Source organism: Nomia melanderi, chromosome 9, assembly GCF_051020985.1.
Source record: "Nomia melanderi isolate GNS246 chromosome 9, iyNomMela1, whole genome shotgun sequence".
NCBI classification, from domain to species: domain Eukaryota; kingdom Metazoa; phylum Arthropoda; class Insecta; order Hymenoptera; family Halictidae; genus Nomia; species Nomia melanderi.
In genome coordinates this window covers 7,932,900-7,960,066 of record NC_135007.1, presented here as the reverse complement: position 1 = coordinate 7,960,066, position 27,167 = coordinate 7,932,900, and the positions used below count along the sequence as shown (strand labels likewise).

Below are 27,167 nucleotides of genomic sequence, written 5' to 3'. Positions count from 1 at the left end.
CCATATAACTGTCTATTACCATTAAACGAAAATGTAGATTACAATTCTATCAATAGCGTAATAAAGATTTAATAGTCACAATTGTTTTTGCTGTTAATATTTTCAAATATTTGCTGTTGATGTATTTTGAATGTTAAAAGTGTCTTAGGGAATCACAGTTGTTATAAAGTATTTTTTAAAGTGGTTCTGCCTATTTTATTACCACTGTTCATTAGGGTGGTAAGCAGTACTGGCTACATATTACATTGTTGACAATTTCGTATGTACTTGTACCGCAGTATATCTTCGGACATTGTGCAATAATCTGACAAATATCGCACGCGCAATAGAGCGTAGATTGATAGCCAATGATTGCCAATGGCAAAGACAGTATACAGAAGAGATATGCGTTTCTAGCGTGAGTGCTGTTTCGTGTATGCACAAGTAAATCCGCAAATGGAGAGTAAATATATTCTGCAACTGTGACCGGAGCGTAGGGGTGGAAGTTATATAGTAGTATATATTTTTTTGTTTAATTCTATTCGCTGCGATAATCACCGGTTGCCTTCAATTTCATTGAAAATATCATTACCATCGAACACCGTACTACATAAAACTAATTTTTCATTATTTATTTATATTATCAACACTGACACTGTTATTATATCAATAGTTTTCTACCAAAATAATAATGATAGCATTAATAAGATTTCCTTTTTTCTTGGTAGCTTTTAAACATTAATGTAAATCGGAATAATCTTATCAGAAGGATTTACATAATTGTTTAATCTGACGATCTGGAAGCATCATTTTAGAATAATTATTTTTCTTCACATACTATTGTCGTAATTCTATTAGTTATTTTCTCGCCAGGAGGCAATGGATTACTTTCCTTTAATCCTTTTATTTTTCGACAGCTTTTTCAATCGCAGAGCACCACTTACTATAGTGGAATTAACACACTGCTGTACTCGCGAAGCACTGACCTGTCCTGCAAGAACATCTTTCTGCAGATTGCTCCGAGGCACTCTTAAAGGTGCGAGTACTGTTACGTTAAACTCTTACGACTGTCCAGCGCTATTTTCTTCACGATAAATCATAGCCCTACTGATTCCTATTTACATTTATTTGTTCACGTCTCCGTTGGATTTTTTCAGTTGTCAGAAGTTCATCACTCTGTAGATGGAGGTACTAACATTTCCAGGGAATTTTTAGGAACGTGATGTCCATTTTCTAAGCCTGTTTATATGGACACATCTTCCAGTAGTAGCAGATGTGTTAATAAAAACGTCACTTTGTTTAATCATAAAATCTTGAAATAATTATAAACATGTACGTAGAAAATAATAAATCATGTACTGAAGACTAACCTCCACAAACTCTTTAAGTATTTAATACTCCCATATTCTCTAATTTAATCTAACACGTAAATTCCAAATTTAATTTAAAAAATATGTTTCATAAATGTGCAAGAGCATCTATAACTTATACACACAAAATTTACCTACAAATCTGTAAACAAGCTTAAATATCCCGAACTACATTTGTTTGGCGATGATCGCAAAATAAAAAATAAACAAGCATTAACATTTTAAACTGACAACTAAAATAAATGAAATCATCCTCAGGACAACCTAGTACAAACAACATATCTCCCTCAAACTTATTATTAACATTAAAACGACCGCACTGGTCAAATGTTAAAATTTTCATTTATCAAATATTTAAACTGTGAAGGTGACTTTGCGAGAGATTCTAAATTAAATTTCTGTATTCGTATAGCTACAAAACTATCAGACCCTTCGGATCTCAAGGAACGCATTACTCTAATTTTTGCAAAAAATTGGAAACAAGTCACTCTAATTGCTTGGTAGTTTTAGTGTCAAATATCTACACCTCAAACGAACCATCACGAATCACCGCGTTAAACCATTCCACCCCAAAGACTGATACGTTCAGGCGCCGCGCCCAGGTGGGTAAAAAATTATCGCAACGATTTGCGCGCGGACAATCGCGACCAGGCACAATGGCGCCGGAACGTCGGCCGCCTATTCCGAAAATCGAGGAAGCCCGCATTGAGTAGCAAAGAAAGGGCTTATAGAAATTTGTGCAGTGCTCGAGGGAGGGGGCAAGGACCTTTTTGCCGGCGCTAAAATAATGGGGTATCGTCGAGCGGCCGGGTACCTGGGCATAGAACCCACGAATGGACACTGTTCGACGTTCCTGGATGCTCGAGAGATGCATTTTACCCCGGAGTGCTGTTCCGTGTATGCACGAGTAAATCCGCAGGTGGAGGGTAAACATCGCCCTCGGTGATCGCGGCTGGAAAGGTCTGCCCGGGACCTAGCCATCCCTTATTCCGCTGCCGTTTTCAAAGGTTGGCGCCCTTTTTCGTCGTCCCGTCTGTTTGCACGGGTACCGGGGCCTCTTTCGTTTTCCTCGTGTGTGCATTCACGTGTGCCTCATTGATACTGTATTTCCCTCCCCCCCCCCTCCTCCCCCCGCGGCAGACCAACCGCCCACCTAACCCCCTCTCGCACTCTACGCTATTCAAGCCCACCGTGAGCTCTGTTGTCCCGAGATGATCGTTCCTGTTCCAGTAACTTCGTCGGGTGGTATAATCTCCTTAATCGGGGCCGTGACTTCTCGGCCCAGGATTACGTTTCGCACTCGTGACGCCCTCTTAGGGTATGTTTATAGTGGTGATACTCGATAGTAGTTGTGATACGAGGGAAGTGAGGGAATATACAGGGTGTCAACTGGTGGAACAAGGAGCTGATTCTATGGAAACTATGGAATAGTTTCTGTAATAATAAAGTTTATGGTTATATTAACATTCTGTTTCAATACATATCTTTAACCCTTAAGTATAGCCAACATTTTCGTGTGCTGGAAGTCTTTATTAATATAAACTTCAATCGAGACAATCTACAGTGAAATCCAGTTGTAAGATTGAAGGGAATTGTAAGGTTATTTTGAGTTGTAAGATAATGGTGGAATGTCAAGAAGTATTGCTTCTTTCGTAAAGTGTATTATTACAAATGTTTTGTCATTAGATATATTTGTAGGGAATCATTAATTTGTTTCTTATATGTTTATTCTCGTCTTGCACGACAGACGTAGCGACTAGAAACGCCTGTAGCCAGGCAACCGTCTTACAGTACTGTATACCTGTTGGCGTTCTCGTCAATAGTATTCTCTCTCACGTCACAATGTCTTTAGAACTCTCTTCCATCTACTCTCAACTCTATATAATTTCCATTTCAAAATTTGCAGTACACTTAAAGAACAAACTACAAATTTTATATAATAAAACTGTGTTCATTTCCTTTTTTAAAGCTAACTCACTATCATATTAAATAATTGCCAATAACGTACTGATTCTAAACAAAATACCGAACAAAAACATTAACAGTGTCCAGTGTAACGTTTCATGTTCCTTCTTCTTTATTCAATGCACAAATTCGATGTTTTCTCTCGGTAAAAACACGAATCTATATATGAACGTCTGGAACTTAACTGTTCGTATCGAATAGGTGAATACATCGCGAATAAATGGTTCGTATCGTGACGCGACTTCGCGGTGGCTCTATACAGAGGCAATTGTATCGGATGTAAACTAGTAAGGTAGCAAGAGGAGGGAATAAAAGATTCCATTGGCCGCGATCGCGTTTGTTTCAATCCCGCACGCTATTGGTTTCTCAAAGGTTCCTTTTATTTTCCAACGCGTGTTTACCCACCGGGTTGCCCTTCGTGTTCCTTCTGAATGTAACGCCCTTAGAAAAGAGAGAAGTAAAAAGCGTGCGGAAAGCAGAGATCGTGACTTCCATCATGAACGTTAATGCCGGGGCGTCGTCGGGATGGGCTTTTGACGTTAACGTGCGTGCTCGAAGAACTTCGCAGGGGATCTGTGCACGGGGTAGCCAGCTTTGTTTCTTCTTTTTTCCACTATGGAAATACCTGTCGGGGTCTCCGCATTCAATGTCCAAGATTCGATTGTGGACGCACCGTTGCTCGTAAATTTCAGTGAATTCGCAAATATAGAAAACTTTTGTCGATTTTCGTTTTGCTTTTGTCTAGGAAATGAATTTTTGCAGTAATTGTGGACGCGCTGATGATCGTGAATTTTAATGAATTCGCAAATATAAAAAAGTTTTGTTGGTAATTTTCGTTTTGCTTTTATCTAGGAAATTAATACTGAATTAATTGTGGACGCACTGATGATCGTTAATTTTAATGAATTCGCAAATGTAGAAAAACTTTCGTCGATCATTTTCGTTTTGCTTTTACATAGGAGATTCATTTTGAAATGATTGAACCTTTTCTAAAATATTGAAAATTAAAGTTGTTGATTACTTCCGGCTGTTTAATTGTAGTTGCTTCATTTATTTGAATCTCCATACCGAAACTCGTAGGTAGTACATTTATTCGGATTCATTAGACGATGATGTAACTGATATTGCATTGTTTGAAATGCAACGAGTATGCGTGTTTAATTTAACGAGATACTGGAGCCGTAATTAAAATACATGTACTTTGACTTCATTATTAATATTGAAGAATTCAATTGAACGTATCTGTTAACTGTTCATTGCATTCCTTTCAATGCCATGTAATTTTTTTAATTTAATTCGGTTTTAATTTAATTAAAGACTTCAAATTGAATTTCGTAAATATGAATGTCCCTCGTTTCACATCAATTGGAGGGAAATATAATGAAATTTGTGATTGCGTTTATCAAACTTCTACACTGACCAGTTCTTGTAATAAATTTAATGGACAAAATTCATGTCCTTTTATTCTCAACTAAAACAATTGAAAATTCAACTAAAAAATGCTTTTGTGAAACTTGACAAAATGTTTCAAATTCTGTAATCCTAAATTAATTCATTTAAATGTATAGTAAATATTATTTAGAACTGAATAGAAACGTGAAAGATTCATACGTGTACAAATAATCGGGAAATAATAGTTTATTATTAACCAGATGTAGATGACTCATCTATCAGAACGATCTAAAGTAGATGAAGACTTCGAAACACCTCAATTTTCCAAGGAGAGTGTGTCCGAATTGAATAGACGTTTGAAAAAGGTGTTGGATGACCAGGTCATATTTATGAACACTCTTGTAGAACGTTTTCTAAACTACCTCTTGAAAGACAGTCTTTACAGCAGGCTGCTTGTTCATCAGGTGGAAGCAGGTCTTAAGCTGCAAAGCCTCGGGGACCTAATCATTGCAAAATCACCTCGCTTCACTTTCACGATGAAAAACATTTTGAACTTTTACAACACACAGATTGCTTACGTGTCGTTTTCAAACTAGAACACTTTAGAAAAATTGTAAAAATCACGTTTACATTATAAATTTTGAATTTTTCATATATTAACTACACACGAGAATACAGTCCAATAATATTACGTAATCAAACTTTTTACATTGAGAAAAACATCGAATTCCTTTCCCCGGAATCTCGGGAAAGAAGATTTTTCTGTCGCAGCGAACGCCGCATTAAAAAGTTATCTCACATTCGCCGACAGACGATGAAATACACACAGCACGGACAAATTTACTTTGGCTGTAACTTGCATTTAACGTCTGAAATTTCAGTTGGGAACCATCTTGAATAATTCCGCTATTAAAACTGCACGCAGCGGCGGTAACGGGAAAAAGTACGGAAACAAAAGTCTCGCAATTAACGAAGTAGTAAAATAAAATTCCCGACGCGTTTAATGGAACTGATCAAAGCTGAGCAGAGATAAATCGTATCGTAGTGTCATCCGGCAGTTTCAGCTTTATCAAATTGTTACAAAGTAGAGTATGAAAGTAGGATTTCATTCGGCCGCTTCGAAAATTGTATCGTGTGCCTCGTCTCGTTCCCTTTGATTCAAAGAAAGTCGTACTAACAAGTATTATTGGCGGAAAAATTCTTGTTCCTTGTACAGAATACTGGTCCGATCTCCCTTATGTTTCTTGCTTTATAATTTCATTCGCCTCGAAACGTTTGACGGGCATAAGAAGGGCCGGTTTGTTCCGGTATACATGTATAAATCTGGTTGCTTGTTACTGTTTTATCTTCATCATTTTCCACGGCCGACTGTGTACTCCTTCCCGATTTATTTTATAAAACGTTTCCTTTGGCCTGTTGCTTGTTAGCTTGCCCGATGTGCACGCGTACACCGTCGCGGGACTGCAAAGGCGCGACATTTTTCTTTGTACAACCGTGGGATCAGTTTTGCGCGATGCGACTCCACGATACAATTTCCATTTGTATTCAACTATTCCCTCATAATTTCGCTCCCAGATTTGTTTGTATAAATTCACCGTTGCCCGGGGGAATATCAATCGGAGCCCGCAAGGAAATTCGATTCGATATACTGTTTTATTCACCGATCAGTTATACACACGCCGACGAATCGAACCGATTTGCTGTTTCTCCTGGCTAATCAAACTTTACTACTATTTATCCGAAACGAATTTTAACGGAGTAGTTTAATTACCGGCTGTTTCAATTGTAACGTGATTTACAACTGCGTAAAACGTGCCGCGCAGTAGACAATTGGTCGTAAAATAGGTGAACTGTCTTCTGGATTATATTATTTTGATTTTACAGGTTCAATAGTATTACGTAATGTGCCGCGGGTATCCTGACTGTTTAACTTCATAGTCACTTTCTGGAAGTGTGTATTCAGGTACATATGGCTAGAACGACGCGTTGGCGGTTATATTCGTTAGAGAGATTTATAAGGAAATGATACTAGTTTCTTTTTAAATCGATGGCAGATTCGTTACTACATAAAAATTTGTCGTTTGTTCGTGACAAATATACTCGTCATTCACAGCTAAGAGATTAATACTATGTAAAACTACCCAGCAATTCGAATTGATTGTTTGAAATGTTTCTACAGAAATTGTAATAGTACGTCTACTGAGATTTCTATTAAGTTACAATTATGTTTGCGTATTGCTAAACCTATGTCTTTGGTAATTTCTCAGAGAATTGTTATCTTTTAAATAATTGCAAAAGAAGAAATTGAGAATGAGTTATTTTTCCCTGTCTGGTAGTTCTAGTGTCAAGTATCTTTTAATATAAATAATTAATCATGGTATTCTTTATGTAAATGTATGCCAACATATTCCGTAAATATAAATCCTTTATTTTAATTATTAAATTACATATTAAAGATGTGCGAGAAATTTCAGAAATTCGTTAAAATTGCTAAACTGGAGGGAAAGCCATTCCACGAAGTTATACGTACATATAAGTTTAGAATTGCTTAATTTTCATTGAACAATTGTTCCCAAGTGAAATTGATCACCAAGAAAGTTAGGATGTTTCTGTTCACCGAATTACAATAGACACGCATGATTAATCCAAGTGTGGATGCTCGGAACGGAGTTCGAAGCGATGACTCTAAGACCCACTGCAACAAGTTCCCATTTGCTTTAATCATCTTACGCGGGTGCGTTCAGCCGGCATGACTTCGCAAACTTTCACCCGTATATTTCAGGTGGTTACATTAAGGGAAGCGATTATTTCCCCACGGACGGGGAACTCTTTGACCGGCTTGAATAAAGCTTTGTTCAGCTTACCACAGAGTGGTAAAGAATGGTAAAGCATAATTAATGAGTCGATAATACTCTGTCATTCGAGCGGTGCATCGGAAATTTTCTAAAATTCCCTATGAAATTTCAACCGTACGAATGCTTAACCGTTCGAGTGCTTAAGCATTAATCAATAAAATTATTTCATACCGTGCTTTAAAAAAAATGCATCGCATTACTTAATCATTCGAAATCTGTAAGAAAGTATTACGATTTGAATAAATTTTATTCATTGTAAGAAATGTTATTAAACTGTACGCTCATTCACTTTTAGAGGTAAAGGTAAAATTAATTTTTACTCCTGTTCATGATTTTAAATAGATTTTCGAGTTAATACAATTTGAATGATATTGTACATTAGGATCCCGATTTTCAGAATTCAGTTAAAAGCACTTTCCCGCAGCTATTGGCAGGTAACGTGATTTATACGTAATCTGGAGTCGATTTGCGATATTTTTACTGCAATAGTTTCGTTCGTGTTCATCGTTATCGTCATCGATGGTTGCACAGCCCTCCGTCGTGCCATTAATCAACGCCGCACGAAATTGAGCACGAAGCAAATTGTAATTGAAGGGTAATTTTAGCTTTCTGTATAAATCACGACTGCAATAATCTACAGTAATTACTATCAATCGCCGGTGGTTTGGTAGTTTCATCCTCTACGCGATCAAGTGGCGCACCGTCCCTTGAGTTACGTTTAACGTCCATCTCTATTTATAGTTTCACGTTTCTCTGTTCGATTTCATTCGTCTAATTTTACTAACGATTAAACATTCATTTGTATACTAATTACAGGCTTACGTTGAAATCGCGATACAATATTGAATTATACGGTTTCCCTGGTTTCCCTCATAATATTTACAAATATACAAAACCCAATAAAATAATGAATTTTATTAAAATTCAAAGCAACCTTTCTGTTATGATTTCTATACAATATTACTCATTGTAATTAAACTGATCAAACATTCTACTGAATTCGAATTTGTATTGCACTCACGTGTTTACAACTCCACTTTTATATATTTATAATTTATTATATATTCAATTACTTCCTTTACATACATATTAAAGCATTCTCACCGAGTATTTTGTATTATATTTTTGTATTCCAAGTTGCTGACTTATGGTCGCCACCGTAAACGTCGAAGAGCTTGCAGCAGAGTGCCGCGCCGGATATTCGATCTTACGAACCGACAGATTTATTCAGGATCAAGGTAAAGCAATACGGTGCAGGACGCAGATTTGTTTTTCACTTTCCCATACGTCGCCGGAAATTAATGGTCGCGGTTTTGAAAAATTAAATCTCCGCGTGTCACACCAGTCGCAATGATAGCGACCGCGGGCAAGAATTATCTCCCGGAAGGTTATGTCTGGCAGACATGACACATAGCCGCGGTACACAGGAAAAAGTCGAGTTTAATTCAGATCATTCCGTGGGTATCCCACATATTCCCATCGTTTTGATATGAAAATTAGTTGCCAAGGAATAAATTGCGATGAAATTGTATGCGCACCCATCGAAATTAATTTTAAACGTCGACCGTCGGTGTCGGTGTATAATTTCGTTTCCCTCCGACCAGTATTGAATGATCAACAATTTTTATTTGTAAGTTTTATTTAAACTCATTATACGTTCCGAGCAGTATACTAATCTATGTTAATGCATGAAGGACAACGGGTTTCGGTCTGACAAGAACAAGAACGTGCTCGAAGAATGCGGGAATGATATTATTAAAATTTTTCTCCGCCCGCTGCGTAGCGGCAATAACGCTCGCATTACATTTTCCGAGTATATTATTATGATTATGATAATGTTTACCACAACTGATTGCACTTAATAGCGGAGGCTCGCGAGCCTGATCGGCAAAAAAACCGATTAAACCGGCGCGCACGTGGAAAAAATTAAGTTCAGTGTAATAGCGATCCGCGTTTCGCCTAGCGTAAAACAGTCGTTCCGGCGAGTTATTCAGCCCGCGCCTCTCGCATCGCGAACAAATCGTGAGGGGGCCGTGAAAGTAAGGATTTTTTCAGGTAGAAAATTAAAGCGAGAGCTTAGGAGGAGCCCTCGAAATAAAACACTAATTCGGCGGATCGATGCGTTCTCTAGAGTTCGTCAACAAGAAAACCGTGGAAGCCTCTGGGGGAGAGAAATATTCGCGAGGATGCTGCGGCCCCAGTATAACCCGAATATATTAACGGTAGATATACACCAAAGATTGCGCACACCGCTTTCAATTATATCCGGAGGAATAATAATGAGAAGATACCCGGCGGTGGGGTTATTATAAAGAGAATAACGAAGGTATCGTATTTCCATTTGTTCCCACAAATATTACGGTAATTTATTTTGCTCTGCTCCAAAGTCTCGTTCATAGACGGAATTCGTTTTTAAATTTTACTGTAGGAACGTTTATAGTAACCGTCTGTAATCGGCAATTAAACATAAATAATTATATTTCATTCCTTCTAATATTATAAAATGAACATTGAACTTGAAAAAAAGATAGTGGATATGGAAGAAGGTGGATCAAATTGTGTTTAGATCAAAACTCGTTTAGTCGCAACACCTCAGTTTCAGTTTCTTCGGATTTATTAATCCATTTAACTGCGTTTGACGAATATACACGTCAACTTAAAACTTGAAATGACACAAATTCTTTCAATCGCGAATTCTTCATTTTTCCATTAAAACATACCACAGGTGTGTTTGTCCCGTGTTTGACGAGTTCACACTTCATTCTTTCATTTTATTGCGCGAAAAACGATAGATTTGTTAAACTAAATTGCACAGTTAGCAGGTTAATGGAATAGTCGTTCAGTATTTTTCAAACTTTGTTTTCAACAACTTCCATACTGTTCCCCCGCATGAATATTCAAACAATCAATTAGACTCGGCGAAGAAACTGTGAATGCCCTTTCAGGAATACTAAATTTCGATTAGCAGCGAGACGTGATCTTAAAATTCCTACTAGAATTCCGGGGGAAGGAAAGAAGTTAGCGAATCGGGGACATTTAATCGGTGCTTTCCATATCAAAGGGGTGAGTTCAAGGAGCGTGACCGCGGGGCCGGCTCAAAGGGGGTTCGGAATCGCGAGAAATGTGTTGCAAGGAAATTATCGAACTTGAAGCTTAAGGACGCGGAAAATTTAGCTTTTCGCCGCGCGACTTGGATTCCATGTTGATTTTCAATCCCCAGTTACTGCGCTTTCTCTCTATTCTTTCTCGCCATGGCTTCTCTCGCTTTCTGTCTTGCGACGTGCACAGGTGTTTGCGTCGTGTACATGCACAGGAGTTCACTCTTTCACTCGTTGAACCCCTTTGACAGATACTCTCCTAAGAAGTTCTTGCGTTTCCAAACGGAAAGACTGTCGGCACGCGGCATCCATACGTATACCTGGGTGCCTTTACCGGCGAGGCAACCCTCGCAACCCCCTTGGTACGTACACGCTTTTTATCCCCTCGTACGGAACCCCTTCTCACTCGTTTCTCTCTCAATCACCCCTTAATGCACACTCTAGTCGTGTCTACTTCAATCCCTAATGCTTGCCGTTTTTGCGAGACTCGGACCAACAAATTCTTTTCCCTTTCGCGTAACACATGACATTTATCGACTGGACGCGCCACCCTTAATTTAATGCGCTGCATGTATAATTCCCTGTGACACGTCGATGTCAACATCGCGTCACAACATGTCGTGTGCAGCTTTGAAGGAAGAAGTGTCTTCTCGCAATGAGAACTAGTGTTCGTGAAAATAAGTACCATTTTTGAATTTCTATGTACGGTTACATAATTTTTGGAATATTGACTGGAAAAATAAATTCGATATAGAAACTAAATATTGCTTGGTATTGAATTATTTATTGTTACTTGAACTTCTGAATTATCTTAACAATTCTATGACGATTGATGATATTAAGCTTTTATAACGTCAATTAGAAGTCTTGTATAATTCTAATATCCCTAGAATTAAAATCAAATTATTCGTTTCCAATGTTGCTTCCTTTACACCGAATCATGCTTTCCTCGACATTTGTTCTCATCATAGGAAGCAAGTGCTCGAGTTAGATGGCATACCCTCTATGATAACCTAAGAGACCACCTGCACAGTCGATATAGCAAGCACAATAAATAAAGAGTCCATCGAGACACGGGGAACGGGGAGGAATAGAGAAAAGAGACGGTCTCTAGATGAAGCACATATAATCTCGCTCTATGTCACGAAGGATTTTTCCGTCGGTATTCGCCTGGGATAACCAGAGAAGTGAGCAGGTTATGGTCCGAAGATCCCTATCGGTTTCCAGTTCCTTTAGGAATGGGTTAAGGGACGAACAGTTTCCCGTGGCGAAGTAAGAGGGCCGAGGGGGTGGTTGGAAGAAAGTAGTGGCTAGAAATTGCGTGGAAAGGGTGGACGAAGAGGGTAAGGGAACCGGAGAGTGCCTGCGGCTGAGCACTCACTTATAGCTGCCACGGGCCCCTGGGTGTCGTATCTTTGTCAGTGGTGTCCCCGACACTACATTACGTTGCTTTATGGTGTCTAAAGTCCTGGAAAAGGAGACTGCGGCTTTCCTCGATTCGCGATTAAGGTATTGCTGTCCAGTATCCCAGCGCAACCCCTCGCCAAATTGCTAATGTATCGTGTCGCTACTGGACCCTACCCACTTACACTTCTTCTAGAGGACCCCGTGAATGCCAAGTACTTGAATATATTAGAGCTTTCCAGCGAAATTTTCTCTGTATAACATGTGTGCAGCTTCGAGCACTTTTATCTTGTTACGAAGCTGTCCCTGTGTTTCTCGTTTCTGGCATGGTCACAGTGATCAGATAATGAAATGACGAGTGTGTTTTATTGTAAACTGAATTCTGAATCCCTTCCAATTCGTAAACGAAAACTATGGTTCTTTGATTTAGTTGATTAAATTTCGGAATACTAGACTTTTGGTGTTCGTTAAGTATAGGATATTAAAAATGGATTACTTTCTTCGTGTAAAATATTTCGAAGAAAATTGTTGCAAGTAATTTTATATGAACTTTGAGGGTTAATATTTGTATTAGTGAAATTTGTCTCGTGTTATTAAAGTCCAATGCGGATATATCTGTTCTCACCTTCGCCCATTGATCTGCTCTCGGTCACTGTCAACCAAATACTAATATTGATTCCCGACAGTCGTTCTACTTCTTCACCCTCCTTTCCATCAGTCGTTCACCTGTCGGTACTAAAATACTTTCTAATTATAACGTGCAGCTGTACATTCCAGTACACCATAGATTATACTACACAATTACTTTTAATTATTTACATTGAACCGTATATTGTAAAGATACACTAATTGGCAAGTGTTAGTCAATCTCTGGACCCATTAAGAGCATTCATCTTATTAACCCTTAATCACGAATTTGTATAATCGAATATTTAGTAATTACCGGACGTACGAATCAACGGTAATATTTAAATGGATTTTTTTCGAAATTGTTGTCGTAGAGTCAACGCTTGAAAGTTAATTTTTTTATATGCATATTTTCGGGATTTACAGAGCGCGAAAAATAGAGGATCGACGCAAAGTGAATAGTAACAGTCTGCATTCTGAAAAGGATAATCGTATAAGCTTGCTTGAAATCACGTGATGAGCGGCAGAATTAGTGGCACCAGGTGAGCGTTGTTAATTCCTGCCCGTGTGTTGGACACTTTAAACCCAATGCAATCCTGCATAAGCATTAAAGCTCACCGGTGCTACTGGTTCGACTCTTCAGGCCTCTTCTCTTTACTCGCATTCCGTGCTTTAATCCGACCATCCTAACCTTAATCGCAACTGTTTCCATCTCATCTATGAGTTCGAAAGGCAAAGGTAACAAAACGTTTCCCCCGACATCGATTTCATTTAAGCTGCAACCATACTACATACCCTTTTGTTTTCCAATTTACTGTCTACTCTACAATAAAACGTACCATTTTACTGATTACTTTACACATTACTATCAATACAAATAGAATATTAATGATATCATATAAGAATAAATCATTGAATAGTATTAATAAATAAAAATTCATGTATTATTATCAATAAAAACATCATTAACATACTTTAACGTAATATACGATTTTTTGATACTAAAACAACCGAGCAATTCGAGTGACTTATTTCCACTTTTTTATAAAAATTCGAACAATACGTATCTTGAGATTCGATATCTCCTAGTCTTGTATCTCAAATATACGAATTTAATTGAAAATCTTTCCGAATAACGCCTTTATAATTGCAATGCCTGTAAAATGAAAATTTCGAAGTGGGTCAATTTGACCTGTCAAGTAGTTGTAGTGTTAATATGCAATCACGATTTTGGATGATAAATTTTTCAAGCATACAATCAATACTTTGTCAAACGGAGCGTCGATTCGATCATTGAATTTGTCGCACAAAGTTTCGATACGAATATATAATGCGCGCGAGAAGTTTCGATCCGAATGTTAAATCGTCAAACGAAATTTCGATCCGAACATAATCCGATTTTCCTGCGACACGGAACAGTTCACCAGTTGTTTCAGGTTTCGTATTTTTCAGCGGTCGTTAACTCCATTTGCTTTCGCGGCGCGAGTCTCCAAAGTTCGCCTCTGATGTCCGACAGAGTGGTGCCGTACGCACTCGCGGGGCGGAGAGCGGCGGATAGAGGCGTGGAAGAACAGAAACGACCGAAAAGAGAGAACAGGAACGAGAATGTCGCATTATTAAAGCACCGTGCCACGCTCCTTTCGTTTTGGCTTGCAATTAATTGAAGCTGCTGCCGGGGCTACGTGAAATAATTACGAAACACGTGGGAGGACAAGTAGAGCAGAGCGTCGCCGGTTGTAGCTTGATGAAGGAGACGACTCGCTAGCGACGGAGCTCTTACCGTTACGACGAAATCGCGTCGACGACGAGACCCCCTGACCTTGAGCCTCGTCTTCTTGGTTACAGCAAACTTCTCGTTCTTGCCACTGTTGTTATTACTTCGAAACAGTTATCAAATTTTCAATATTTGCGAATTTCGAATCTGATCTTGGATGAACCAAATCTTTCACTGTCGTTATTGTTTCAAAATAATGACTAAATCTTCAATATTTGCAAATTTTGAATATGATCTTAGGTAAACTAAATATCTTATCTCTACCATTGCCACTATTGTTTCTACACGTGAAACAAATTTTTAATATTTGTTAATTTTAATAGAATTTTGGGTGAGTCAGATTTCGTATTCCTGCCACTGTCATTATAGCAACTAACTGCGAACCAAACTTATAATATTTGTGAATGTTAAATATAATTTTAGGTGAATTAGATTTCTCATTATTATCACTGGCATTATTGCTTCGCAATAATGAAACGTTCGATATTTGCAAATCTTGGTCTCCTTGAATGGACCAAACTGTTAATTACTGTCAATATCAGTGTTATTTAGAAACACTAAAGTTTCAGTATTGCATATCTCGAATCTGATCTTTTCGAATAAATCAATCTTTTATTCTTGCTCTTATTATTGCTGCTTCGAACACTGGTTCAATTATCAACATCCTCAAACCTTTAGTCTAATCTTCTTTGATTCGGCACCATTTCGAAAAAAGGGCCTTATACGTATACAAATGTTATACAAACACCTGAATTTATTCTTCTATTCTAACACCTGAATTGTCTTTAAGGGCTTCGGTTGTATTAAATGTCTGTGACATAGCTCAGGGGTGGAACGGTGTAAGTTCTCCCACTTTAAGTATGTTTTATAACGTGTCGAGCTGTACAGTGACGTCTTGAAACTAGAGTGCCTTCCGTGACACCTTATTAGGCTATCGGTATCGGCGACCGGCGGTTGGGAGCAACGAAATGAGCACGCTGAATGAGTCATCCAGCAATGTGAAATAAAATAAGACGTACAGTCTTGTGTTACCATGCCGGCGTAAAATTGTAACCCACAAACTTGAAACCAGTTACCTCTCGCAGACTAGATTACTTTAGATGTTCTAATTAGAGTGATTTCCTTCATCGAACTAGAAATATAGACATCAATCCAGATATCTGAAAATTACAAATAATGTAATTATCAATGATACTCAGTTCTATACAGAATTCATTTTATATTTGTATCAATATTTAATGTCAACCGCGTCAAACTACGGAACCCGTCAATTTGACGAATATTAAATATTTCTAAACATTATTTGGTGTCAGTTTAAGTCGATTTTGACTGATGCTGTTATGTGAATACACTTTATAATGCAACACTAATTTGAAACACTAATTTCTACGATCTATATAAACAAACACGTATTCTTCTAGGAACGATAGAATAAAGTGTAGAATAAGTGTCCGTAAATCTTGTGCAATTAATTGAAATGCACTGATGAACACATTAAACGCATGTTAAAAATATTCATGAGTTAGTTTAAGAAAACTGGGATTGAGTAGGTTTCTTTGATCGTGGATTTCATTGTCAGAATAATAAAACAAACTGGTTAGATTATTCAATAAAAATTCCGAGTCCATTGTTGTAGGTTAACATCTCTGAATTATTTTCCTTCTAGCGATACGTCGTTAGATGATTTTTCGCTCTGTGAATACGCGATGTATGTACTCAGGAAGCGACCGTGCACGTGATGAAACTAGTTAGGATTTCTGGGTTCGTGTTCGGACAAACGTTTCTGCTCTTGTTATTTATTTCCACCGGTACAGCATAATTCACGGTATTCCTAGAGTTTCGGGATAGGAACGCGTTACACGAACGTGCGCTACTATCCTCGTTTAAACGGGCCAAGCAGGCCCTCCTGCGTTCTGGAACGAAACGTAATAACGCAGATGAAATTCAAGCTGGTGGAGCATGGCATAACGCGTCTGGTAGCATGTTCTACACGGCTTCGTCGTAAAAGTCTGCATACATGACATTTCAAATATTTACAACAAACTCGTAGGAAAATTGGTTTCATGAAGATTCGTAATAAAATGTTTTAAGCGAACGCAAGATTACTGTGTGATGGATGTGGCGTCATATTTTATTTTATTAAAATCAGAATACTTTGGAACCTTTAAAATTGGAAGCGTATATATTTAAATTTATATTACAGCAAAAGGTTATATTATTGGAAAAAATTATATTATATTAATTTCTGTTTCTTGTTATTCGTTAGGTTCTATTTATAAGTAAATTTTATTTAAATTTTATTTGTTAATTAATCAATTTTAATAGAATGTAGTTCCTAGAAAAATATTCAACACGTGTCTTTTTATGATTCATATTGAAAAGATAAAAATTTTTGGAGTTAGAGAACAGTTACAAACGACAAATACAATGGTTTCTAATACAGGATTAACACCGTTAATTTTTCTGATTAAAGAAAAGGCGGCAAAGACAAACGGTAAGTCTTCCTTCATAAAGTGTATTCGTTTCCCAGCTTCTTTTCCCTCAGTGAGTTGTAAAATACGGTCTGTTTACAGACAATCTTTTAAAAAGTTTTCCACGCAGTGCGGGTGGCCGGCAGTTGAGTAAGAATGGCACTGGAGTTGGGGGCGACGGACATTCTTCAACCGGGCTCTTCGCTATTATGAAAATAACGATTACGCAACGATATGTGCGCGTTCCCATAAACTTTGAGTACTGTTACCAGGAAGATATCCAGCGAGCTGAATGTTAACACAGAAAACATACCTTTGGGAAACTAAAACCTCCATCCTGAGACTGAAACAGTCCCTCAAGTTATATCACCAAAATATTTCAATGTAATTATGCGAACATTTAAAAACATTCTAAAAATACTGGTACCTTAACAATAGTATCATAATATCTAGAAAAGTCAAAGATAATGAACAAGATCGAGTAAAAATCTCGTACTAATGAAAATAATGAAATAATAATACACAGAGGAACGTATACTACTACTATATAATTAAGAACAGTTACGAAGAACGTTGATTTCAATTACGAATGAAATAAACATTAGAAAAGTCGCTTGAGCAGTCGACGTCATAAAGTTCCTGGAATGTTCAATTCTAGAGTGCCTTCGATTCCGCTCGCCGCCATTTTAAATCGCATCGGGAGGACAATCTTTTAAAAACTTTGAAATTCAAACGCGGGATGAATTACGGGCCGCTTTCCTTCGTCGCCTGGCGGGAACGCACGACGAAAAGAACCGGTGAATGGAGATGAGTGGCGTACATTGTTCAAAACTTGCGACCATTACGAGAAGCCTGCTTAGGCGGGAAGCTAGTGCGAAGGATTCGTCGTCTCTGTCTTCCGTCTTAATACGTCCCTGAACAGCCACGCAATCCTTGGAACTTTCTTTTGGTTCCGGCGGAGGAGAGCTTTTGAGGGAAATCCGGACTTCCCCGTGCGATTACAGACGGCCCAACTTCGTGGTCCGCGATGTTTTCACGTTTATACTTTACGACCGACCGACCATATTCTACTGGAAAAAGTTGGAGAACAACAACTGTCTCAGGATACGGTCGGAATATCATAAACCAATTATGTAACTGTTATATAAATGGAACATTTTTTATGGTCCATGTGAGTGTGATAATTTCATATTAATACTAAAAATACCGAATAATTAGAGTGATTAATCTTGAATTTTTTATAAAAATTAGAACAATACTTGTTTCTTGAGACTCGATGGATTTTTTAGTCTTGTATATGTAGGAATACACAAATTTAATTGAAAATCTTTCGCAAAAAGGCCTTCATAATTTAAATACTTGCACAATGAAAATTTTGAAATGGCCCAATTTGACCCGTCCGGTAGTTTTAGTGTTAACACTAGGTTCAAGGACATTTATTGTACAGTTCATTCTATCGGACTTAAAAAATTTGGCTTTCGTTCATTTTGGTTTTGTAGATTAGAGGTTTAAAGATTGGACAGTTAATACACATATTTATGTTATTGCATTAATCTAAATCGACAGAAGTATTTATTAAATAATGTTTGTAAAATTCAAGTGTTAAACGAGTAAAGTTTTTGTATTCACTATGAGCTACGTGAAATCGGAATTTAGAATAATTTAGGTGTTTTTGTTAATAATATGGTAAATAATAGAAGAAAGACGTTTCAAAGTGACGAATATTGTAACTAAAAAGACTTTCTATCTGTTTTAATTCCTACTTTAGTAAAATTATATGCATATTTTGTTTTGTAAATAATGTGAGAGAAGTATATTATTTTCTTATTTGTATATTTAGAGACTTGACTTTCTAACAATTTATTCTCTGACAATCGTTTGATGCTATTATTCAATGTAATAAGAATATTTATTCAAGACAGCCCTTTGATATTTAGTTAAGGACAGGAAATTCCTTAATTAAGCCGTAATTTCCAGCAACAATTGGAGCGACTCACCGATGAAAGTTTAAGTGACAAGCGTCTGAAGTCTGGTCCTGTATAAACAGACCGTATCAAAGGGCCGATTAACATGAAAAGCCAATAGAGATTTGCGTGACTGAGAACCGCAACTCCAATTGGGGTTCGGTCGATCTTTTATGAGAATGACACGCACGATTTCCTGCCGGGTTTCGTGTCACGTAAGTTGCGTAACAGGTGGCACAGAGTGACAGAAGGTACGATTCCGTCCCCCTTAGAAACACACTTATTCACTTATATTAGAAAAGTTATCGCCCCCTTACATTTAAGGAAATCGAATCAATCAATGGTGGAATGTCACTTAAATGCCAATAGAAAAGCACCCAGGAAACTCTTCCATTTGCTGATCACCAAAAATACTTTCCGCTATATTCGCATTGCAACTCGAAATAACCTTTCCCCAAGTTTCGTTTCCAAATAGAACTGTCAGTAATTCGCATAATCAATTACCGTTCAATTTAGATCCATCTAATTTCAACTTCCAAGAATAGGGAATTCCAGATTCATTTTTAACAAGTTTCAAACATACAGTGTTAAACTTCCACGCTATTCTGTTCAATTTTATCTACAATCGATACTTAACGTCTAATCGTTTATTTATCCAAATTCATAAATACATTTTATACATAGTTGTATTCACGTTTTACGTATCTCGATATATTTATATCGTATCTCGCTAAATTGACGTTTAATTTTAACGCTGTCACCCAGAAACTGGCAATGTTACTATCATCCTAAGAGACTGTGAAAGTCGAACGTCCAATCCTTCCTCGGTCTATTAGTAAACGAATTTTCAAATGAAAAGGGTAAAACAACGATGACACTAAAATATTTCGCGAGCATCAAAATTTCACGGTATTAAAACGCGTCCGCCGAATGAAACTTTTAAGCAGTCACGGTCGGTCTGGTTCTGTCGAGAAGAGAGTTGCAGGTGCACGGAGCCAATCGTGGCAAGATAAAAATGCAAGTCTGAAGTTTTACGAGTCACGGAACGTCGTACAGAGATCGCGGCGAGCCGGTGCGCGGAATAAAATTTTTATTCGCCTGCTGCCGAAACTATTCGAAATAGGCCTTCCGGGGATGTCGGCTCCTCTTTTCGTCGAATTTTTTCTTCGACGGCCGACACGGAAAGACTTTCTTAAAAGTTTCGTGGCACGGCACGCCCTCGGACTGCTCGGGGGCTGGGCGGACCGAGAAGTCAGAAGTTCGGGGACGGCAGAGGCAGAAACAAAAAACAATATTAGACGGGTGAGAGGGAAACAGGGATTATCAATCAGAATGACACCGATATAGACGAAGAACTAAGGCTACATTAGTCTACGTCCGGCAAATTCCATCTCACTGCCTATCACAGTGTAACTTCTAAATCCTTTGGGAATTGATGAAGTTGCTTCTCCTGATGCGGATCCTTTGATTCGCAGGATGTTTTATTGCAGAGTCTACAAACGAGACATTTTTGGTGCAGTTTGATTTTGTTTGAGATTTTTTGGTATTCATAGATTGGCAATGCATGCGCCTACTATGTTAGTTTTATATACCTTTGCACAATGCGGCCGGCTCTGGACAAATTTAATTGCTCATATAATGAATATCGAAGGTTACCAATGTGTTGTTAAGTAGTCCCCGTTATACAAAATGATTTTCATTTTAAAAATAACAATTTTGTGTAAATAAATTCCGTTTCGTTTAAAAACTTCATAATATTTTCATAATGTAAAAAAATATGACGACCATATGTTCGGACGTATACGTTACAACTTTTGTCTGAAGCATTTCTTTATATCACTCATACTTTTTAAGTTATTGAGTTTTGTCCAGAAAACATGCGTTTTTGCACTTTGGGATGGATCAAAATATCCAATTCCTGATGTCTTCTTTTTGCAATTATTAAAAAGATAACAGGTCTTTCTTTGAGAAATTGTAAAAGAAACTGATTTAGTAATACGAAAAGTGCATTGTAAGTCAATTAAAGTCTCCATAGATGCACTGTTGGGGTTTCGATAGAGGAATTTCAAAAAGTTGATTTAATTAAGTGTTATTTAAATACTTTATATACAAAAATGATTAACAAAAAATATGAAATTATTAATTACTTCTTTCCATAATTGCATTCTTGCTAATAGATTTTAACTGATTGTGGAATTTTGTAATTAAATGTTATTTGACGTGATGAACAGGTTCTGATATGAACGAGAGATTTCTTATGGCAGTATGTTTGAGTTTGACTAACTGTAAGATTTTTTAATTAGAGATCTTTTCGTGTCGAACAACTTGTTGACTTGTGAATTAGGAGTAACTTTTTAATAGTAAATTGATGATAAATAACTTCTGATATGAACGAGAAATATTTTATGGCAAGTTCTTTAAGTTTGACTAATTGTCAGATTTTTAACTTAAAGATATTCTGATGTTAAACATCTTCTTACTTGTTAATTAGGTTTCTCACTCACTAAATATTTTTATATCGTTTGATATCGTTGAGAAATTATGATTTCTTCAGTTAGTGTTCGAAGTTATACTAACGATGATAATCTTCTGTCAGAAGCAAAAAGTTTTAGATAGTAATGTTTTTTCCCATCGGATCTGATGCATTAATGGCATACGTTGTACTTATTCGAGTACTGTTAAATATACCAGTAAGTAATACATTTTGTTTTATTTAATTCAATACGTAATTTCATCGAAAACGAAAGCCTGTTTACATCATAATTAAATAGCATGCTAAGAATGAAATGAATGATTAGTAAGTACATCTAAAACATCAGAATGCACCGTCATTCCTTTAACACAATTCATACCGACACTTCACGTATACCTATTCTTACCGCAATGGGTCAAATGACCGGTTTTTAGCACAACTTATATTTTTTAATACACAATGAAGATAATAGCTAATTCGACAGTATAAAAGTATAGTTTCTTTTATTCGGAAATATATAATGTACATTTTATTCGTTTTCACCGCATTTTTTACAAGTAGGCTTCTCGATTATACATTTTCCATATACGTACTTTTTACATTTTAGACAGATTTTGTTAGTCTTATTGTCTTTGCAATATCTTATCTGGCATGTTTTCCGTTCACGTGAACCTGTACTTGTATTTGTGACGGCTGTTGGTTGATCTTCTTTGCCTAGCTGTCGTACTTTTTGATATTCGATGGCAAGTTCTTCTGCGAATTGAAAGAAAAATTCTTGTCTCGAAATTTCTTCTCCCGTGGTTTCTTTCTATAAAATCCATGCATTTATCCCGGCTAAGTCTAGGATATTGAAAAATACCTGCAAAGGCCATCTCCGACATTTAGATTTTACCAATTTTACCGAGGCCGATAGGCGAGCGAGAACTGTAAATACTTGGAAGTGCCGGAAAGTAGTCTCTGTAAGGCACTTCTCGGCTAAAATCATGCCACAACTGCATTACCTTTCGTTTGTAACGACTTTATCGTTTCGGAATTGAGTCTTTGAGAGAATACTATTACAAGAAGATATAAATCGCTCTACCGGTGAAATGACCGGTCGTGGTAGGTAAGACAGACTACAAACTTTTCTCAGATAATAAACAATAAAAAAAGAAGTGAATATTGAAAAATGTATTCTACATATATTTGAGAAAAAGTCATGAAGTTTAAAGGCGATTCAATTACGTTGTATATAGGAAATTCTAATCGAAATTTTAAAAACGGTCATTTGACCCGTCGTGGTAGGAATAGTGTTAACGAGCTAACGTCGTATAAATTAATTTGAAATGAAATAAGTAATACAAACATGTACATGTAATACAAACAAGTTTACTATCTATCGTATTTACACACCAAAAATAAACGTTACGTCACGACCGTGTGTTCATTAAATATTTGATATCCTCAAAGAGGATCTAGGATATTCGAGTACGTTCTCTATTTCTACATTAATCACTGTGACGCGTTTAACGCAATTACCGACGACTCCGTTAAATTATTCACCAGTTATCAAAAATTAATAGAACAATTAGTAATTGTTATTAAACAACGTGCATCTCTCTAGTAATTAAAATTAACGATACAAAAAGTAACTCGTGGCAGTCAACGTGTTAATGTATCAGGACGTCTCATAATCATTTCGTATTTGAGTGACCATTAAAATTAATTGAATTCAGGCCGTCGAACTTAATACACTTTAATAAACGAAATCGTTGTTCATAAATTAGAGGGAAACATATTCGCAAACAACCGCGCGCATTAAATATTGCGATTAAAAATTCTTCGTATCGCGGACGTTCTATCAATCAGGTGAATTATTATACAAGTATAATGAGACGTGCAAATGTATTCGTAACGGGACAAAGCGATTACCAATAATACACGTTGAGAGCGGAGTCAAGCTTGTGTCATTGTACTAGGTAGACCCGTTTCTACGTTTCATATTTGAACGGGGAACGCTGGTAAATGAAATTAAACCGTCTGGATAGCGATACCGTTGAAATATAACGTTCGCGTTATCGTTCGATATATGAGAAGGTTCGATAGTCATTGGCTAATTAATTGCCAAGAATTTCGGTCGATTCGATGCGCAATCGCGGAAACCAATTCGCGGCCGTACGGTGTCGGGAAACAATAAACTGCGAGAAAAAAACAATCAATTCGAAAAATTTGTTTCTGGCGATCCCTTCGCTTCATATTTCTCTGTTTTATTGGAAACGCTTTTTTCCTTCCAATTGACCAATCCATTTCCACGCACGTCTCGTATCCTACGATTTCAATCCTCAAATAAGGCTATTTTTTATTGTTTACATTTTTTCTAGATATAAAAAGGATTAGAAAAACGGGTGAAATGATTTAGGAAACGCAAAGGGAAGCGCAGTTAAGGGTGAATTGATTCGATGGTTGTGGAAAATATTTTCCATAGAATACACAGAAGAAATAGTAGACTTCTCGATTTGAAAATTGGAGATACTTTGTTCACTATAGGAAACTTATGTGCGAAATGTTTTGAGAGAACATTCGAATCCAATAAAGTACTACCATGTGTTTACTGTATGTGCAAATCGGGGCCAGTACGAAGCACTTACAGTGCTGCTCGTGATCTTATCAGACCTATTATCTTCTAAATACTGGTAAGTCAGTTTTATAAGCACCAATTTAACACGTATAAAGCGTAAAAAGAAATCGTTGAACTTTTAAAAATATTGTATTATGAAGTCAACAATCTTCCACCTAACTTTTTTGGTCACAAAAAGGTACAATATTAATAGGGTAAAGAAATTCCTAAATTACTTGTTACAACTATTAATTAAACTCAAAGTAGTTGCAAGTATTTTTTGTATCAGCTAAAAATATTATTGAACAGAAAGAAAGCGAAGGAAACGAAAAATTCCGTAAAACGATCGAATTAAAGTGAAACGAAAAGTTTCTCCCGTATTCAATTATTCGAGTCCAAGTTTGCGGCGCGCAATTAAGAGCCTTTGTCTGCGGGCACTCGTTTAATATTTAATACGGGATATGATTCCGTTTGAGTTTCGCGAAAATAGTTAGATGAACCGTATTTTATGAAAGACTTAGCTTTTAATATGCGTGTATACGAGATTTTCGTCGCGAGATATTCGACAAAGGCACAAAACATTCCGACCGAAAATAGTCTGTGGACTAAAAGCTGTCGCAAAAGAGCGTCACTCGACCACACGTAGGACGTCCGTTCATCGGTGAACGTCGTTTTTAAAGCAACGCTGGCCGAGTTTCTTTGTGGGTCGCACTTTGGGGACACACGAAAAGCCAGACAATGTTAATTTTTACCACCGCCACGATGGCAAACGCAAATGCTTCCAACCATCTTGTCCCGTTTACGGTCCCGTTCCTTTTTACTGTTCCTTTTTCTTGTCGCTGTTCTTACGTTTAAAATTGTGTCGCCGATGCATACCTCGGGAATATCCAACAACGCTCACTTGTCTCCTGATCAGTATAACTTCTGTTTGCATGTTCATATTCAATCGTATTATATTATTGATTAATCGTATACTTTACGCTCACGATTTCTTTACTGTAATTGCATGTTTGAAAACATTTATGTTTACGGATACATCGAAAATGTCCTACAACTTGTCACTTGTCTTGCTCACTTGTCTTCTGATCTATATAATTTCTGTTTGCCTTTTTATATTTTATCATACTATACTATTTATTTATTATTTATATTTATGTCTCCCTTACTTTAACTGCGTGCTTCAATTAGATTTCCATTGAACAACGATAAAAATGGCAATAATGAAGATTGAAATAATAAAATAATACTCACTTTTCCATCTGGACTGCATACTTTGATACCCGCGAGCGAGACTATCAGGAGAACGGGCGCAGACCGATCGCTGTACTGAAAAGAAATAAAAGTTTTCATATTACGATTATGAAACATTGACATTACTTATCGAATACATTATATCTTATTAGTTTCGTTGAATTGTAATGATTTATTCGTATTTTTTTTTTTAAAAACATGCACTATTCCTGTTTAATATAAACCTTTAATAAAAACTTACAATAAAATTTTTACTAAACATTTAATAAAAACCAGGAAATGTTTTGGCAAAAGGATTATAAGAAACAATAGATCATTTAGCATGGTCAGTATTTTAAACGTTTATTAAACGTTTAATAAAAACCAGGAAATGTTTCGGACAAGAGGTTATAAGAAGCAGTAGATTATTTAACGTGGTCAGTAATCTAAACTTTCAGTTCAGACGATTTTCAACACACCCTGTACAACTTCAATGAGACCAATACTCGAAGCCTAGAGGCATTTGCCACTTTTGCGATTAGACGGATGGTATAGCGAGCGCGCGCGCGCGCGTGCACGATTGGACGTAGTACTGGCAACGACGGAATATTCCCTATTTCCCGTTCGAGACACGGTCCATTGTCTTAAAAACCCACTGAGGTGGTTAGATGCAGCCTGAGTAGGAGAAAGGGGTTCGTCGGTACAATTACTGTAAAGCAAGGGACGGTTTTCGATAACGGACGCCGGGCGCACTCCTTTTTATACGGGGTGACCCGCGAAGTCTTTTTTACGACTCCTCCCCGCCGCCGTGACTTGACAGCTGTCAGCTATTACGGAATGAGAAATGAAAGATCATTGTTCTGATTAAAACACGCGTCCGTGTTGCGAAACATTTGTTAATTGCTGGGGGATTTGTAATGTGTAATCTTGAAAAGAACGGGCTAAATGTTTCAATACAACTTGTCTAAAATCTATGGGAAATTATAAATTCAATGAATAAATAAGGATTTCGAGTTTGCTTACAAGATAAAGCGTTTAAATTTAAATAAAAAATTAGACTTCTAAGTGTGAATCAATTAATACGTATACTAACAGAATTTGAAATTCTATTTGTCTTTAGTGATAGACTCATCTTATTTTGATTTATTCATTTACATACAATTTTCATTATTTTACATATATCCATTAGTTATAAGAAAAAGAAGTTCAGACGGTAGTATATACATATTCTAATTCTAAGAATTCTCTTACTCATTGCTAATGAGCGTAACGCGATTAACAAGAAGCCTCGCAGTCACTTTAAACCCAACGCTGCAGCTTCGCTATCTTCTAAAGCTAATAATAACAAATATTAAACACAACCGAATTTATTTCACAACCTACACGTGAACCAAGCCCAAAGAAAATTGACAATCCACTTACTCTAAGCCAAAAAAGCACTTCCATATACGAGAAAGTGGAGAGAACTAGTTCTTCCGATAGCCCGGTCGGTCCTTCAGCCGAATGCTAGACGATCTTATCAGCGCAGGAAAGGATCCGGCAAATTTACAACGGAGACGTGTAATTTTCCGTAATTGCGGTAAGTGCAAAATGCGGTATCGAGTCGCCGGCGACTCCGTCACGAAAACGCAATATCCCTAATGCACGGACCTCGGATAAATTCCACTGACCCAGTACGGTGTCCACGTGTTCCCCTCGATTACGATTGACCGCAGGAGAACGGGACACGTCAAAGCACCGGGCGCACCGCCGGAAAACAGCCACCGTAGTCTGTCGCGGGGGCGCGAAAGTACAAAGATCAAGGCGCGTTTATTCGCGGGACACCCGTTGGCTCGGTCACCTTTGTTCGCCGGGGGTGATTAAAAAGTTGCTGAGTGAGTCGCGTCGACAGGAGGATACGGAGCGAAGCAGACACAGAGAGAGGGACGGCGAAAGTAAAAGACGGCTGGAGGAACGACGGGGGAGAGTG

At 37.3% G+C, this 27,167-nt stretch overlaps 2 protein-coding genes across 12 annotated transcripts in view; both read right to left on the bottom strand.

Moving 5' to 3' along the window:
* Window positions 1-8,561, bottom strand: part of LOC116427772 (UPF0389 protein CG9231) — an 86,097-nt gene extending 77,536 nt beyond the window's left edge. The window contains exon 1 of the mRNA XM_076370978.1: window positions 8,552-8,561. The gene's annotated coding sequence lies outside the window, so the exon portion shown is untranslated. The remainder of the gene's footprint in view (window positions 1-8,551) is intronic.
* LOC116427769 (EGFR adapter protein) overlaps window positions 1-27,167 on the bottom strand; it is a 211,405-nt gene that overhangs the window by 72,299 nt on the left and 111,939 nt on the right. For 8 of the 11 annotated variants that reach the window (XM_031978508.2, XM_031978509.2, XM_031978507.2 and 5 more), the window contains one exon: window positions 25,220-25,294. In XM_031978508.2, the coding sequence (XP_031834368.1) occupies window positions 25,220-25,294 (75 nt within the window). Of the gene's footprint in view, window positions 1-12,688; window positions 12,799-25,219; window positions 25,295-27,167 lie in introns of those variants that run through there. The other 3 variants (XM_031978516.2, XM_076370976.1, XM_076370977.1) reach the window with 2 other exon arrangements.